General features: G+C 37.7%; 3 protein-coding genes across 3 annotated transcripts; 1 reads left to right on the top strand and 2 right to left on the bottom strand.

The window, feature by feature from the left end:
- Positions 1–257: 257 nt before the first annotated feature.
- cisd2 (CDGSH iron sulfur domain 2) lies at positions 258–2,228 on the top strand. The gene is made up of 3 exons (XM_077605172.1): positions 258–530; positions 1,074–1,288; positions 1,661–2,228. The coding sequence occupies exons 1-3, from the start codon at positions 428–430 to the stop codon at positions 1,748–1,750; spliced, it is 408 nt and encodes a 135-aa protein (XP_077461298.1). The 5' UTR covers positions 258–427; the 3' UTR covers positions 1,751–2,228.
- Positions 2,229–2,452: 224 nt separating this feature from the next.
- LOC144077426 (sodium/hydrogen exchanger 9B2) lies at positions 2,453–10,501 on the bottom strand. Its single transcript, XM_077605168.1, has 13 exons — positions 10,338–10,501; positions 9,186–9,430; positions 7,991–8,192; positions 7,680–7,850; positions 7,289–7,431; positions 6,733–6,860; positions 6,463–6,638; positions 6,035–6,141; positions 5,691–5,840; positions 5,461–5,569; positions 5,193–5,329; positions 4,509–4,692; positions 2,453–3,562 (listed from the first exon to the last, which is right to left on the bottom strand). The coding sequence occupies exons 2-13, from the start codon at positions 9,336–9,338 to the stop codon at positions 3,504–3,506; spliced, it is 1,719 nt and encodes a 572-aa protein (XP_077461294.1). The 5' UTR covers positions 9,339–9,430; positions 10,338–10,501; the 3' UTR covers positions 2,453–3,503.
- A 6-nt stretch (positions 10,502–10,507) lies between these two features.
- On the bottom strand, positions 10,508–15,215 carry bdh2 (3-hydroxybutyrate dehydrogenase, type 2). Its single transcript, XM_077605171.1, has 10 exons — positions 15,131–15,215; positions 13,968–14,058; positions 13,426–13,504; positions 13,158–13,254; positions 12,450–12,558; positions 12,084–12,144; positions 11,826–11,939; positions 11,502–11,560; positions 11,318–11,410; positions 10,508–10,782 (listed from the first exon to the last, which is right to left on the bottom strand). Exons 2-10 carry the CDS (start codon positions 14,037–14,039, stop codon positions 10,729–10,731), a joined length of 738 nt encoding a protein of 245 aa, XP_077461297.1. The 5' UTR covers positions 14,040–14,058; positions 15,131–15,215; the 3' UTR covers positions 10,508–10,728.
- Between the last annotated feature and the right edge of the window lie 845 nt (positions 15,216–16,060).

Genomic DNA, 16,060 nt, shown 5'->3' with positions numbered 1-16,060 from the left:
AAGCGAATAAAGCAGGCACAGCAACAGATATGTGAGTAAATTTGAGGATAAATCTATCCATCCCAATCTTTCGTTTTGATTTTTTTAAACACGTTGCAATTTGATGATTAACAGATCTGGACATAATTAGGATAGTTAAAAATATATGCATTTAATATTTCCGATGTTCATGAAGTAACCATTTAGCACCACCTTCATACTGCCATCCAATAAATAGCCACCAACTCCTCGGATGTTGATTGGTTAAACAGGTTGAGTTTAGGGGTATTCACGACGGTATTAACGCACTTTTTATAGCGTCTCCCAAATATTGTAGCAGAACTGTATACCGGTAAGCGATTGAACTGAGAAAAAAGCGCAATCATTTAAGACGCAAAGGGAAAATTCAAGTCCAACACCAAAGTTACTGCACAGAGATAGCTTTAAGATGGTTTTAGAAACTATTTCCAGGATAATAAAAATTCAGCTCCCAGCATATCTAAAGAAGCTCCCTCTTCCGGATACAATCGGCGGATTTGTAAGGTTGACAGGTGAATAAACGATAGCTCCAGTAATGTAGACTCAATGTCTTTCCGCATGACTTTTTTTAAAATACCAATCAAGAGTTTTTTTCTCTTTCTGCAAGCGCATAAGATCGATTAATCTATCAGAAAAAAAGTCCAACAAGTCAGTCATTGAAAGTATTAATGCAGAGCGAACTACTTAGGGTTGTGTTATTCATGAATCAAAGATTGCAATAATTGCATTACTCATTTAACTTGATGTATTACTGTTGTGCATTATGCATTCCTTTCTTTTTTTCTCTCCACACCTTTCTCAAAAGACATGTTTGTGCATGATAATCTTTTCTCCTAAAATTTGTGGAAGAGATACATCATTCCACGTAAATTTCACTGGCAATGCAGATCAGTGCATTCATTCATTTGTAGCCTATCAACAGCGATGGTTAGTTGACCCTCCAAGTTACTATGAATTATGTTAAAATCACGAGAACAATAGTTTCTGGAATAAAGTTAAAATCAGAGATGATCTTTAAGTTAAAGTTTTAACTTTGTGCATCCTTGTGTCCATAGTGTCCGAATGGCTGCGGTTGCTGCCTCTGTTGGGCATCCTGGCTCTGCTGGGCTACATGACCATTCGGCCCTTCTTCCCCAAGAAGAAAAAGCCAAGAGAGTGTCTGATCAACCTAAAGATTCAGAAGGAGAATCCTAAAGTGGTTAATGAGATAGACATTGAGGACCTTAACAGTGCCAACGTGTGCTACTGCCGTTGTTGGCGCTCCAAAACCGTAAGTCAGTTCTTCAGTCTACAACATCTTGCAATGGATGAATTTCAAGTCATAAATAGCAGAAATAAAATATCTTGGGCTACTACAATGGTGCATGAAATTAGTTTTTGGGTGGGTTTAGATCCCACATAAACCGTTTGAATCTGAGAGTGGATAGTTGACTTGAGGTACCAGTCTAGGGATTTGTTGGTCTATGTATTCACCCAAAGTCAGCTAGAATATTCTCTAACTCCCTCTGATCCTCTTGAGAACACTGTAGACAATACAGATCATAATTATCTCTAAAATATACAGTATCTAAGTTACAAACATAGAATAGGAGGATTTGTTTGAGCAGCTGACTAACAACATGAACATGTTTCCTCTTTTTAGTTTCCTGTTTGTGATAAGTCGCACTTAAAGCACAACGAACTGACTGGAGACAACGTGGGACCGCTCATACTCAAGAAGAAGATCCTATAATACTTAGAAAACCTACTGGGAGAATCCACTTTCTTCAGTATTCACATTTATTTTATAATCCATTTTTATTTGCATGTGCAGGTGAAAAATGTAGTTTCATGCAGTAATGTGTTGACAAAGAAATGATCTGCCTTTTTGTGTGGTTTCAGCAGCTTCATTTATACATCTGTAAATTAGTCTCTAAAGGACCCTCAATAAACCATTTGAGACCATTTTGAGTGTGCAACAACACATGTAATAACTTGCTTTTTGGGCTTTCATCAGTATAAACTTAAGAGAACACTTCCCTCAATTAGAGATTACATAAAACCTTTATGTCAAGTGTATCTATGTACTTATTGCACTACATTCTGCCATTTTTAACAACTCTGGTATATCATTGTAACAACTCTTGAAAACTTGCCTTTCCGTTACTGTTTCTGTGCAAAATTCAAACCACTACAATATGAAAAATTAAAGCTTAAGTTATTATTTTGGAGACTCTTTGCCAAATTTTCTGATGCACCTAATTATTTCAGACAATTTCAAACAATTTTTCAAAGCCTTAGTCATTCATTTGAATTAATGTTTTTATATCTTAGACAGCAATGCATAATAAATATTCCGTGTAAAACTTTGAGCTAAATACTAGCACCATAATACATTAGATGAATGTTTAAACACTTTCCACCAATGTCAACTGAAGAACTAACAGAGCCAACATTTAAAAAAAACTTAATTTATTAAAGGTTTTGTAACTCAGTTCCATATACTTTTCAATAATACTCTAATACTGCAACATCTTCAAATCCCATAAATTAACAGTACACACATTTTTGTTATAAATAAAAGTAGCAAAATGTAATAAAAATAACTAATACATACAAGATTGGCTTCTATCACTGCATGTAGTTAATTTTAAAAGAAAATTAAAGATGCTTGGCTTACCCTATATACATTTTCCTGAGTTTTTATACATTTTGATAAAAAATAGTACTTAAAAATGTGACAGACGCTCATAAAAAATATACTACTGCTCATTTTACTACTAGTTTCACGATTAGCCGTTTTCTGTTATTTCAGTTTTCCCCTGCATGATATTTAAAAATAAATAAATAACATTTGATGTCCTTTTATTGGGTCATCCACAATTTGGCATGAATGACTGCAAGCTTTGCCATCGATGGTAACTTTCAACATTACCGATATAGTTTACATATTCATTGTTGTAAACAACAAACATGCATTTCCATATATAGGGTGACCAAAAAAAAGGTAATTTTTTGAAGTGCGTATTTGCAGACATAAGCAAGTGACAGCGACGTTTATTGGATTGTTAAAAAGTATGCGTTTATATTTTTTTGTTTTTGTTTTTTCGTCACCCTTTGTAAATTGCCTAGTTTGGCTTTAACAATTATGAACAATCTGTTTTAAATACATAGAGCTGATTAATTAAACTATTTCACTGAATCATAATAAACATTGACTAAAAACAAAAAGTACCTCGTGTATTCAATGTGACATATTCCAGTGTGGGTCAGTCATTGGATATAACCTGTGGCTACAAATACAAAGTCATTCACACAATTGCTCATGTAGTGTCGAGAACAGACAGACCAGGCCACTCAGTGGCTAAACGACAGCTGACATATTCAACATGTCATTGGGTTATTTTGTTTGAAATTAAAACCGATTTGAATGTTCTCTTAAGTATAAATATAGAAATAGATGTTTAGCAGTGAAGATTTTCCCCAGCGCCTACTTGAGACTTATATTACAGAGTGCTTTCGTAGGTGACTGGCGTTTCATTGTCGTCATCGCCTGCAGCAGTGCCTGTAGGAGATGCAGAGGTAGCAGAAGCAATGGTTTTTAGTGTGTTCCAATAAACTCCATGTGGTCTGTGAGAAACCTGAATTTGATCGGGATCATTGCGCAATGAAAGGTTGATTCCTGCGTGTGCGGTCGATTGGTCGCCGGTCTTTTGGTCGCCGGTCTTTTGGTCGCGGTCTTTTGGTCGCCCCGACCGCGACAACGGGCGACAAAACAAGGCAAAACGACATGGTCTACGCATCAATAAAAGCCAACAATGGCCATGAGCACTTTCACTGAGCCAACGTGTGAGTGTATAAGAGTTTGTATGTACATGAGTTGTCCCCTTAGGAAGGTACGTCCGTCAGGGTCTTAGCAAGTTCTCCAACAAAAAACAATAAAAGTCCGGGAAATTTGGAGCTTTTCCTTAGCCTAATAATTAATAGGGCATTAAGTATGATTAAATAGTAATTCGCAGTGTGTATTTAGGGAATTTGAGCAACGATTTGAATGGTAATTATCACTTACCTTCCAGGCGACCAAAAGACCGGCGACCAATCGACCGTGTACCGATTCCTGTAGCCATCCATGACAATGTGGCGGAAATAGTATGTCTGTTTGCCAGTTTATAACCTAACCAAATTAGAATTTTTTTTTTAAAGTGAAGATGATTTGGATTTCAAATGACGGGAAATGAAAAATGTCTACAATCCAGTGTGTTTTCATTCCGTCATAAGCAGTTTCTTTTAGGAATTCAGGTATTTTGCAAGATTAGTTGGTTGCGTTGTTCTTTTCTGACATTAACTATTTTCCTGTGTTTATATTGTTACAGTGGTTGAAAGGAGAATTCTGTTAGATTTAAGTACTCTACATGTTACAAATACAGGAAGATAGGTGGGATCTGGTTTAGTTTCTCACAGACATTACGTACCTAAGAAAAAAGCTGATAAATTCGGTTTGAGTTGCTCACCACAGGCTGAGTTCTTTGGTTTCCGCAGCAGGCATGGTCCACACAGGCCTATGATAAGGGCTCCTGCTGGTGCCGTTAGAAGGATGGAAAGCACAGCCACAGTCAGCACGTCCATGCCGTACTTCTGCATCTGCTTGTCTTCCCTTGTCCTGGCCATGTCCAAAGCTGTGGAGCCAATGGCTGCCTGGTGATTTATTAAAAAGAATATTCATTGTCTATTCATGCAGTCTGTCATTCACCAACCAAAATAGGCTTGATTTAAAGTCCCACTGTCATTTCAAGGGGCATACTTAAGTCAATAAATTGGACTTCACTGAGCCACCACCTGCAAGCCCTTTGTTTGTAAAAATAAAGTAAATATTATAATTATTTGCTCCTCTGACCCACTTTCTAGCTTGTATTACGATTCGTTGCACGGTAAAGTACATAACTGGCTCTCCACGACTGTTTCCCACCGACTCATGTGCTCCGTGCTGGAATACTTAAAGTTTGATACATCATTAGTTTTAATAATGCCAAGGCAAACTGCTACAAAAATGATTTTATTGCAAAATTTCAATACTTATGGATGTGTGCAAGTCAGTATAATGGATTGTTGAACACCTTTTGACAAGATTTAATTATTTAATTAGTGTGGAAAAAGTGGTGACAGTGGGACTTTTTTTCGCCTTAGAAAAAGCCTACCTGCACAGTGGCTTTGGGCATCCAGGCCAAGGCAATGAACAGCTTTTCCCGAGTATTAAAGCCAGCGAATAACACGCAGACGTAAGTGAAAAGGAGTCGAACCACCAAGGCAATGAGTACAGAAGCTATACCAAGACCTGCACATGTAAACATACAGAGTGTAAGACAGACTCATCACAGTCGAAAGGCACTTATAAAGTAATATCTTTTGTACCCCTTCATGCATTTCTTATTCCCCCGCTTCATAATAATGTCTGGACGGACTTACCAACTACGTTTCTGTCCAACTCTGAAACTCGTATCTCTGCTCCAATTAAGCCAAACAACAGTGGTTGAAACACATCCCATGCCCAGCCCACAACCTCTTCCACGCGTGCCTTAACATAGACATACAGAGGATGTATAATGTTATAACGTTTCAGCTTCCCATGCCACGTAGCTCAGTAGAAATATTACTCCACAGTCACAAATGTCCATAAAATACCAAAACTAGTTTACCTTTTCTATACCCCATCCGAGACCAGCAAGAAATGCCAATACTAGAGTGCAGAGGCCGCCGGAACCAGGAAAGCCAGCCACACCGCTGCCAAACACCGCAAAGACAGACAAGCCAAGTACCAGAAAGGAACGTTTCATCACCAAGTGTTTCTACAAGGGAAAAAAAACTAGTTAATACAAATTTTATGTTTTCAGCCTCATTTTAGAGAAGAACTGTTTTTTTACTAATCCAAACAGCTGAAGGCCATACTATTCTTATGAATACAAACATAAACTGATCATTCTAATTCCTTAGTTTAGTAAAAATAAAAGTGTAGGTATGTTGTAAGGTATTTAATATCAACCTGGTCGAGGCTTGGAAAGTACTGGATGAGGAAGCCAAGAAGAATCCCAGCAACGAAGCCACCGGCCACCTCCAGCACACCTCTCAAGATGTTGTACCATGTGGAACCTAAAAGAAAATGTTTTTTAAGAAAAAAAAACTTTTAATAATACATTTTTAGGCTCTGATTCCGAAACAAATTTTAAAAAATTAAGCAAGAAACAAGCATGCATTCTCATGACAACACATTGTTAAGATGCTGCGCAACCTATTTTAGTGTGTGACAGTGTGTTGGGAACAAGGACTTTGTGCATTTAATATATTCATACTGACATAGTGCACTGTCAAATGTTATATTTCTAAGTATGCATATTTAAAAAAAACTGGAGCATCTATTTATGCATCTCAGAATTCATTAAATTGCAAGTTTGTTTTATCCTTCTACTTTACCTGTGGCAAAAGCCACACCCAAGCATGTGGTGAAGCCTGTTATAGCGAGAATGTCATCAAAGCTGCCAGCTGCCATTAACACCGTGGGGATTCCCTGCTCCACACCGTAACCATCCTTTTGCAGCAGCAACATGGAGGGTACCACGACTGCTGGAGACACGGCGCCAAGGACAAAGCTGCAAAGTGAACGAGATGGTCCCATTTGAACTTTTTCAGGAAAGCAGGGTGAAAGAAAGAAAGGAGAGAAGAGAGACATAATAAAACATTTACCCAAGGATGAAACCCCACACCCATGGTAAACCCATTAGGAAGTGGGAGAGCAGGGCAATAGTGCAAGCCTCAATGATGCAAGGCCCCACTGCCACACGCAAACACACTGATTTCAGCTTCCTCAAAGCCTGGAAAAACACAAGCTAAAAAGGTTATATTAAAGCACCATTTATTTTTAAAACATAACTTTGCACTGAACTGAATGGTATATTTCTAAGGTCAACATCTTGTTTAATTTTAAATGTATTTTAACCTATTATGCTATTAGTGACTTGACTTGAGTTGTAGTGTTATAATTGTGCAGACTACTAGAACTGCAAATTGCCTTTACGGATTAAATTAAGTATCAAACAAAGCCATTTTTATGCATCTTTTTCATTTAAACTTGAGGCTAATAATATAACAATAGAGGTAAAATAGTAATTAAAAAGCATTACGTTGTGGAAAAGACAACCCTCATGCAGTACTTGATGTTCACATTAAAATAAATAAATAAACAAACATTTTCTACATCTCTGAACCCTAATGGCTGCTTTAAAAATAAACTTCTACTTACTGAGGGATCTAAACCCAAACCGGCTCTGGCTAGGATGACCGCTAGTGCAATGTTCCTGAGGGAGGCGGACCACTTGAAGTTAATGTACACACCATCTGTTATTACTGGGATATTTCTTAGTGTGAACCCCATGAGCAGCATACCTGCAAGTGGAAAGAAGATACAGCTAACTATTTAATCCTCCCACGGTGTTCATGTTCAAAGTTGTTGTTGAAGCTTCAGTCTCAGGCACATGAGGCTCAACAATCAAACTGTATGGTAACCACAATTGAACAACAGAGCACAAATGCAGAACAAGAGAAGAAAAAACAATTTTGCATTTGATGGACTAAAAATCTAATCCATCTACTGTAAAACAACAAGTATTTTGTCCTGTTGTTTCTTTTCCTACCAAGAAGTGGAGGAAATGGTGGAAGTCTGGGCAGTCGGATCAGAGCTACTAATTTGCCACCAATGACAGCACAGATGAATAGCACCGTAATCCCAAACAGGTTACCACCTGGAAGACATTCGTCCTCTGTGACGGACCAAACCACTCCGAAGAGCACTGCGGCCAGGAGGACTGAAGAAGATACAAGACAATAGACATAAACATTAGCACTTCTTAAAACTGGGGCAAAAAGGTTATAAGATCATCAATGACGGTAAAGATAGCAAGAGTTGGAGCCCACTAAGCCTCACTGGATCCTGTTGGTGACTTACCTTTAGTAATGACAGAAGCCACAAGGCCTCTAGGAGGACAAGGGCAAAATCGGTGTAGCAGGGGACAGCAGACGAGGGGCGGTTCTGTGTTTGTGCCAGCATCCACCACAGGGTGGCGCGGAAGAAAATAGGTTGTTTCTTCTGTGACATTTGGACTGGAACAACGCCGCACCACTACCTGTATCTGGTTGACACTAAGGTGCTGGGGACAAGAGTCAGAGGGCGTGGAACAGAACATCAACGTTCACATTTCATGATTATCTATAAAAATGGTAACATGATGTAGACTTAACGCAGTAAAATATTGCATGGTGGGAGCCAGGAAATAAACAATACTTTGAGCAAGAGATGCTAGACTTCTGTATACCTACGGGCAATTTAGAGTGTTCAACCAGCCTACCATGCATGTTTTTGGAATGTGGGAGGAAATCGGAGTACCTGGAGAAAACCCACACAAGCCTGAGAGAACATGCAAACTCCACACAGTGAGGACCCACGAAAAATCAAACCCTCGACACCAAAACAGTGAGGCCGACGCTCTAAACCAGAGGTCTCCAAACCGGTCCTGGAGGGCCGCTCTGGGTGCAGGTTTGTGTTCCAACCGATCCAACACAAACAGTTTAACCAATGAGGTTTCTGCTGAAAAAAGAAGCACCTGATTGCAATCCACTGATTGCACTTCTAGGATACCAGATTGGTGGAAAGGTTTCCTCTTACCGGTTGGAACAAAAACCGGCACCCACTGCGGCCCTTTCTGGAATAGTTTGGGGACCACTGCGCTAAACACCTGTCCACCAGCCCACAAAGCCAACAACATATTAAAGAATAAGAAATTAAAGTTAAGGCTACAGGTGGCCTCACAGTTCTGGGGTCGTGGGTTCGATCCCAGGTCGGTCCTCACTTTGTGGAGCTAGTTTTCCCCGGGTTTGGGTAGGTTTTCTCCAGGTACTCCGGTTTCCTCCCACATCTCAAAAACATGCAGGGTAGGCTGGTTGAACACTCTAAATTAGTCCTAGGTATAAGTGTGAGCATGAATAGTTGTTTGTCTTCTTGTGCCCTGCGATTGGCTGGCCACCGATTCAGGGTGTGCCCTGCCTGGTGCCCATAGTTTGCTGGGATAGGCTCCAGCACCCCCCCCCACGACCCTTGTGAAGATAGACGGTTCAGAAAATGAATGAATTCAAGTTAAGCCTACCTCTACATGGTTTGCTGATGGCAAAAGAATTCTGTCAGGCAGCGGACTTGGCGCGGGACTAGGTGTGGGACTTGGTACTCGACTTGGCGCAGGACTTGGCGCGGGACTTGGCTCCGGAGTACAAGGTTTGGACCGGTTTTCCTCCATGGTCATTATCTACAGTATATCTGCCCCACTCTTCTATCACATAACATTTAAATGTGCAGGGTAGCTGGCCATGGATGGAACAGTTCCAACGCGTGAAGCTGTATGTGTCGAATTCCAACAACACAGAAAGGAAAAGAGTTGGATTATGTTGGGGGAAAATACTGAACAAATGATCAAATGTCCAATACATCATAAGCAAATTTCAAGTGGATAAAGTTGTGCTTTTGGAAATGTATGAATAAATGAAGGAAAAGTGTCAAAAATCACATGGAACAATGTTGTGACATCCACGCGCTGGTGGCACTGACAAAAACAGTTGGTTAATCCAATATTGTCAAGAGACCACACTAATCGATGCTTATATGCTTGGCCATATGGCACGTCGAGCAGTGGAAGTAGGGGAACGTGGATTTTCCTTCCGAAATCCGCCTTCCTTGTTTACAGAACATAACCTATGCTAACATGTCTTGTTTAAAACAACCGGGTCTGTCTTTGGGTGAATGGGTTAATCGTGAGAGCGTACAAGCCTACGTGATACATGGACTGCTAAACGCTAATCACCTAGCTTTACGTTATTTCCTCATTTTGAGTGAATCCACACCCTTTGATTCAAAACGTGCCTATAGATCCTTTATCGGACATTGCCGTCCTCTTAATCGTTTCGATCCCTTTGGTTTGGAATCACGATTTTAACAAGAATCGTTGTTTTAGCAACAATCGAAACCAATAAGGTATTAGCTTGACATCAAATATCAAGCAGACGAATTGTTTATTGAATTATACATTATTATACACAACTCTTATTAGGTCAAAGGGCACCTCGATCAACAGTTTAAGACTCACGAAGATCATTGTAGTATAATTTCTAGTAAAATACCAGAGTTGAAATTAAATTTACCAGCAAATTCGCCTACTGTCAGAAAGGTGTCCATCGGATTCCTATGATAGGTAAAATCGTAACTAGTTCTAGATTCATTCATATTAAAAGCAGAAAAATGCACTTACCTTAAACCTTAAACATTGTCAAAGCTTTAGAAACAACGTTGCCAGCCTTTCTGGCAGGTTGGCTTGGAGGGCAATGGCAATAAGAGGGATTAGGGATGTTCAGTCTCTTCTTTGTGGCATTGCTACAACTTTAGGAGGGGGACGTGAAGTACACACATTTAGTATACATGTTATATGATTCATAAATATTTATTAGAATTGTTTTAAAAAAAAATGATTTGCTTTTCATTCAATATTGCACACATTGTGTTTAATATTCTGATACTAGAGTAACTTGATTTGTCTGTATTATGATATAATTCCATCTGTGTTTTGCCTCTCGCAAAAGATCATTGATCAAAAAAATGGTATGATGGTAAATCTATCAGTCTTCAAGCTTGCTTAATGCTCGTTAAAGCCTCCAACCTCCATCGATGATTTGCTCTGTGCCAGTCACATATGCCGACTGTGGATGAGCACAAACACACACATTTAAAACATTACAGTGAAATCTGATTACAATATTCCAAATAATCCATCACTGAGTCTAAACTTTAAAATAAATACTAGAATTTCCTTTTTTCCCAGACACTCAGTTACCTCTAATGAAGAGAGGATAGTCCATTGAAACGTCAGGTTAAAAAGATTTTTTTAAACTGAGGTAATATACTAAAGTAAACATTAACCTTCCTACATAGTTTGTCAACATAATGACTTGTTTTTGAGAAACTTTCCCTCTTTAGTGTGCACTTTATAATTGATGTAATGTAGTGTTTGTGGAGTGTGATGATCTTTCAAACTGTTGCAGAAGTGCATTCAAGGACAGAAAAACTGCTGATAAAAAAGACTGGGAATAATGTGATCAAGCAGTCTTTCAATTTGGGCTGTGCCATCGCTTTCTTATTTGATAGACAACAGCAATCACATGAAAACAGTTTAGAAAAGAAAAAAAACTGTCTCAGGATAACTCCTAAGGCTACAAATGTCCATAGCATACCCACCTCATCTGAGGCTAGGTAAACACAAAGGTATGCCACCTCTTCAGCTGTGCACATCCGGCCTGTTTTCTGCCTGGCCATGAAATCCTTATAAGCCTGTGAAGAAGGAATAAACATGTACAGTATGTACATCAGATCATTAGATAAAATAGAGAGAAAAAACCAATTTACTAAATAAAATCAATACCTTTTCTGGGTCAGGTTGAGCTTGTATCCGACCCCTCAGTGATGGAGTGTCCACAGTACCTGAAGGAAAAAAATCGTCACAGAGCTTCAAACGGCTTTCTTCCTGATTCATGTATTGCAGAGTTACTTCCCAAAAAAGGAAACAAACTTTCTGTGTCTTCAGACAAGCTGTGAAAGCCTCTTTCACACAGCGTACAGTGTTCCAAAATACCTCACTGTATTACATACACTATTATCTATCAATAAACAAACATTAACCATATATAATCTTAAAGTGGGGGTTTATTTTTCAAGTTTTTTTTTTTACTGCATGTCTTAGACTTACCAGGGCAAACACAATTGCAGCGAATGCCTTGCTCAATGAAATCGGCCGCTATGGATTTGGTGAGGCCAATCACGGCCGCCTTGGAAGTGCTATACACACACCGGTTCACCACACCTGTGTCAAGGAAACATATGTCACACATGCACGCGCCCGCAAAGCTGGTATCTGGCATAAGAGGATTAACATAGTCATACAACAGTGCCTTAATGTCCCTTTAAATAAGCATTTGTTCCACAAGTGGATCTAAAGCAGATTCACCTTTTATGCTTGATGCAACTGAGGCCATGTTAATGATGTTTCCAGATTTTCTTGCCAACATCTGCAATTACAAAATTAATCGCATAATTAATTGTTCTTTTCTTTGGGCTTGTCCCATTAGGGATCGTAACAGCATTTCATAAGTGTTAGCTTCAGGGTATGTACATTTAATTTGGTATCAATATCAATCCATAAATATCCAATTTCAATTTGGTCACTCTAATGTGCATCAGTGTTTTGGTAGTTGCTGCCCATCATGAGACACAGACAATCACCCTTCATAAATAAGCATATGTTAGTAAATTTACAGCTGCACCGGAACATGGTCAAGTGGATTACACCTTTAGTGAGGAGGGCAAAGGTCACCTTTGGAAGAAAAGCTCTGCACATGAGATACATGCTTCGGATGTTCACGTCCATGGTAAAATCCCAGTCGGCCTCATTACAGTCCAAGATGGAGCCATGGTGAACAAACCTAGGAAGGCACATGCATTTCAAAATATAAATAACATCTCTATCCTCATTCAGTATGAGAAGCACATAGCTCATATAAAAAAAATTTTTTTTTTAAAAGAGTATAATGTAGATAGAGTAAATGTTGTATACTATTACCATTTTGTAGATGTCAAAAGGGTGTCCTTGTATGTTACAAATCTTAACAAGCTTCAATGTGACAATCTGACATTTGTTAAGGAGATTTAGCAAAGGTCAAGGGAAGGTTAAACCTTAAGGTGTAGGGATTTTGGATATGTAGTAACGTAGGAGACAGTTACATGAACACAACAGTCTGATGGCTGCAGGAATGAACCTATAATAAAGCTACTTCTATTTAATGTCACTTTTAATAGCGTGACTGTTTTATTTTGTTTTCATGCGCAGGGGATTGGCAGGCGACCAGGCCAATGTCTACTTTATTACACCAGTGGTGTAATAATAGAACAAGCACATCACTAGCCAAATAAACATTGTATTTAATGAAAGCATCAATCATTCAAATTCAAGTTGTTAAAGACTGTTTGTTCCATTTGGGAAACTAGATAAAAATGTTTGTGATACTATAAAGAGTAAAAATACCCAGCAACATTGAAAAGAACGTCTATGTGGTCATGTTCCTTAGCCAGGGCCTCCACTTGGTCCTTTTTGGTCACATCCACCACCTTGGTCGTAATCCCTGTTCAAAATGAGATAAAACAAGATGATAAAAGCTTTTGACACAAGTCACAAGGGGCTTGTAAGTGCAACCCCCTGGTAATGGGAGAGAAATGACACCGTTATGTATGCAAATATTCATTACAGTATTTTACCAGCAGGTGGCAATATTAGATCTTGCTGAGCAGTCTACCTTGAACGCCATCCAGTTCCTTAAGCTTGTCCTCATTAATATCTGTTGCAGTGACTTGAGCCCCCTCCTTTGCAAAAGCCTGGCAATTATAAAGATATATAGATTACAATATTATATGCTTTATCTTGAATAGAATTGACCAATCTTGAGAATAACTTTTTAACAGAATTAAAGGACTCCCTACAATTAGCGTAAATGTTTTTTTTTTTTACAGCAAAGCTATTTAAACAATAAAACAGAAGTCATACACTAAAACTGTTATTGTTACATCATGATAATACCTTGGTGTAATGTGGGGAAGCATTTGTACCGTTAGCAGTTTTGTTTCAAAGTTTTGTCATTTATAAACGTGAAAAATGTACTGATGGGATACATAAAATGTATTACTCGAAATGGTTTACTCAATATATGCTACGTAATGAGACAACATTAATGTTTGTTGCTGTAGAAACAACATTGGCTGAAGTACATCCTATTAAATAAACATTTTGAAATGATAATGTGGAACATATCAGTGGGAAATACTAATCAAATCTCATTACTATTGCAGCAGCACGTCCAATCCCCTGCGCAGCGGCAGACAACACAATCACTTTTCCATCTAAGCGACCCATGGCGAACTGCTTTCAGCTGCTATATGAAAACAGAAGCACAAAAAATAAGAGGTCTGTTTTGTTAAAAAAAAAAAAAAAAAAGCACTGTTTTCAGCTGTCAAACTGTTACTATGTGGAGGTCAAACTCATTTTGAAACTCCATCTAAGTGGGCATTTTCTTTGGTTTGCCTTTTTTTTGTGATTCCACCACAGAATGTCCAAGAGCAAAAGTGTGATGAAAACAGAACTACGGATGGAATTTAAATCGTGATAGGAATGCACTAGTATAGCACGTTACTAAATAGCAAAAATAACATAGGCCAAGATTATTAAGGCAACAAAACATTCCGCTGTGACTCATGACACCATGATATACTAATATAAAATTTACTGCTGATTTGCTAATATTTAAGGAGCAATATATCAGATTTTCAATTCAATTATTTAATTAAATAGATATTAAAAGAAAAATACTTCTAACAGAATTCACATAGCCAAAATGTTCCTATTTTTCCACCATCAGCCAATCACAAGATAAGTTATTTTTAATTTTCCAGTCATAATGTACTTTAAATTGAAATTTGGAATATACACACACTTGGTATAAGTAATCCATCGTTGTTTAGCATCTGGGTCAATTTAACAGGGCAAAAATAGCATATTTACTGTTAGTTGAAAATTGAAATGGATGGAGGTATAAATATTTATATATTATATATTATATATATTTGTGAAACATGAGATATTATTTGCCAGCGTGCTGATAGGTTTTTGAAAAAAATACTGGCGCACACAGTGGTCGATTGCCTGAAGCAAAGATAGCGTCTTTATGCGTGCACACACGTCTGCGTATGGTAAATGCAAAGTACTAAATGGATGACAGTATGAATTTAACCTCCATATTAACAGCAATTCGGTTGTTATTTCCACTTTTGTCTTTAAAAAAAAGGTCAAATTGGATATGGTGGTCCTATAACTTGCTCCCGGAGGAAATGCTTATGTGAAAGTTTTGAATTTACAACAAGCATATTGAGGTATTTTTACAGCTACATTTATATACAGATGTGGCCAGATTGGACAGAAAGTTAATACATTTAGGTCTAAAAACTCACCTTGTGTAGCAAAACAAAGCCAACAATTTCGCTCACTGAGACACAGTGCACACGTGATCGTATGATTGAGTTACTATTGGCTTTTAACCCGAAAGTATACTCCTAATATAGAAAGTCAATATTCTAAGATTATATTATAATTTATTTGTTTTTCCATTTGTCCATTTAGGCAATTTGTCTTTATCTGAGAAAGATTATAAAATATTTAGGTAATTAACGTTGTTATAGTTTTGTTGCCTTTATTTTTTTTCAAGTATCAGAGCTGAATCATTCTAAATAATTTGTAATTGCTCATATTTCCATATAGTATCTGCTTTAACTATTACAATATTTTTTCTAAAGAATGATCATTAACACCGAATTTTATTGAAATAAATCATTTGATGTAATGATGTACTTATTATTTTTAAAAAACGTAGTCACTTACTAATATTATTATTAGATTTCATATATATGTATATATTGTATGTATGTATATATATATATATATATATATATATATATATATATGTAGTTGAATAAATTATTTAACATGTGGGTATCAATACAATAATTATAATATCGTAAATAATCATAATGTAAAGAATAATCAGGATTATTAATAATTACAATAGCTAGAAATATGTCAATTATGTATGTATCACTTTGTGGACACTGCAAAAACATTGAGTTTAGTTCAAAGTGTTTGAAACATTTGTTACTTGGGAAAATAACACTGTAAAGGCCATGGTGAAAAATGTTCTTCATCATGCTTGTCCATCACTTTGGTATTAGAGATGTTGAATCTAACTTATAAAGGTCAGTCCAATGAAATGTGCATGAGCTATTTGGTGACAAGATCAACACCTCATTATTGTCAACATCAAAGATGAGTCGTCTTGGCAGTCTGTGTGCTGCACCTTTCTCTTCGGGAAACACTTCAATCAGTGG

This window comes from Stigmatopora argus, chromosome 7 (assembly GCF_051989625.1).
Source record: "Stigmatopora argus isolate UIUO_Sarg chromosome 7, RoL_Sarg_1.0, whole genome shotgun sequence".
Classification (NCBI taxonomy): Eukaryota; Metazoa; Chordata; class Actinopteri; order Syngnathiformes; family Syngnathidae; genus Stigmatopora; species Stigmatopora argus.
This window is presented reverse-complemented; position numbering and strand designations above follow the sequence as displayed.

What these genes read in the sequence shown, in the direction of transcription:
- bdh2 (XM_077605171.1), bottom strand. Translation starts at nt 14,039, where the DNA reads ATGGGTCGCTTAGATGGAAAAGTGATTGTGTTGTCTGCCGCTGCGCAG. An exon ending in GCAGAGCTTTTCTTCCAAAG is followed by an intron (nt 12,145 to 12,449) that starts GTGACCTTTGCC and finishes TTGTAATTGCAG; the next exon opens with ATGTTGGCAAGAAAATCTGG. An exon ending in AGTTGCATCAAGCATAAAAG is followed by an intron (nt 11,940 to 12,083) that starts GTGAATCTGCTT and finishes TCCTTGACACAG; the next exon opens with GTGTGGTGAACCGGTGTGTG.
- LOC144077426 (XM_077605168.1), bottom strand. Translation starts at nt 9,338, where the DNA reads ATGACCATGGAGGAAAACCGGTCCAAACCTTGTACTCCGGAGCCAAGT. An exon ending in GGGTGTGGCTTTTGCCACAG is followed by an intron (nt 6,142 to 6,462) that starts GTAAAGTAGAAG and finishes ATTTTCTTTTAG; the next exon opens with GTTCCACATGGTACAACATC. An exon ending in GTTGGACAGAAACGTAGTTG is followed by an intron (nt 5,330 to 5,460) that starts GTAAGTCCGTCC and finishes TTACATGTGCAG; the next exon opens with GTCTTGGTATAGCTTCTGTA.
- cisd2 (XM_077605172.1), top strand. Translation starts at nt 428, where the DNA reads ATGGTTTTAGAAACTATTTCCAGGATAATAAAAATTCAGCTCCCAGCA. An exon ending in CGGATTTGTAAGGTTGACAG is followed by an intron (nt 531 to 1,073) that starts GTGAATAAACGA and finishes TTGTGTCCATAG; the next exon opens with TGTCCGAATGGCTGCGGTTG. An exon ending in GTTGTTGGCGCTCCAAAACC is followed by an intron (nt 1,289 to 1,660) that starts GTAAGTCAGTTC and finishes TCCTCTTTTTAG; the next exon opens with TTTCCTGTTTGTGATAAGTC.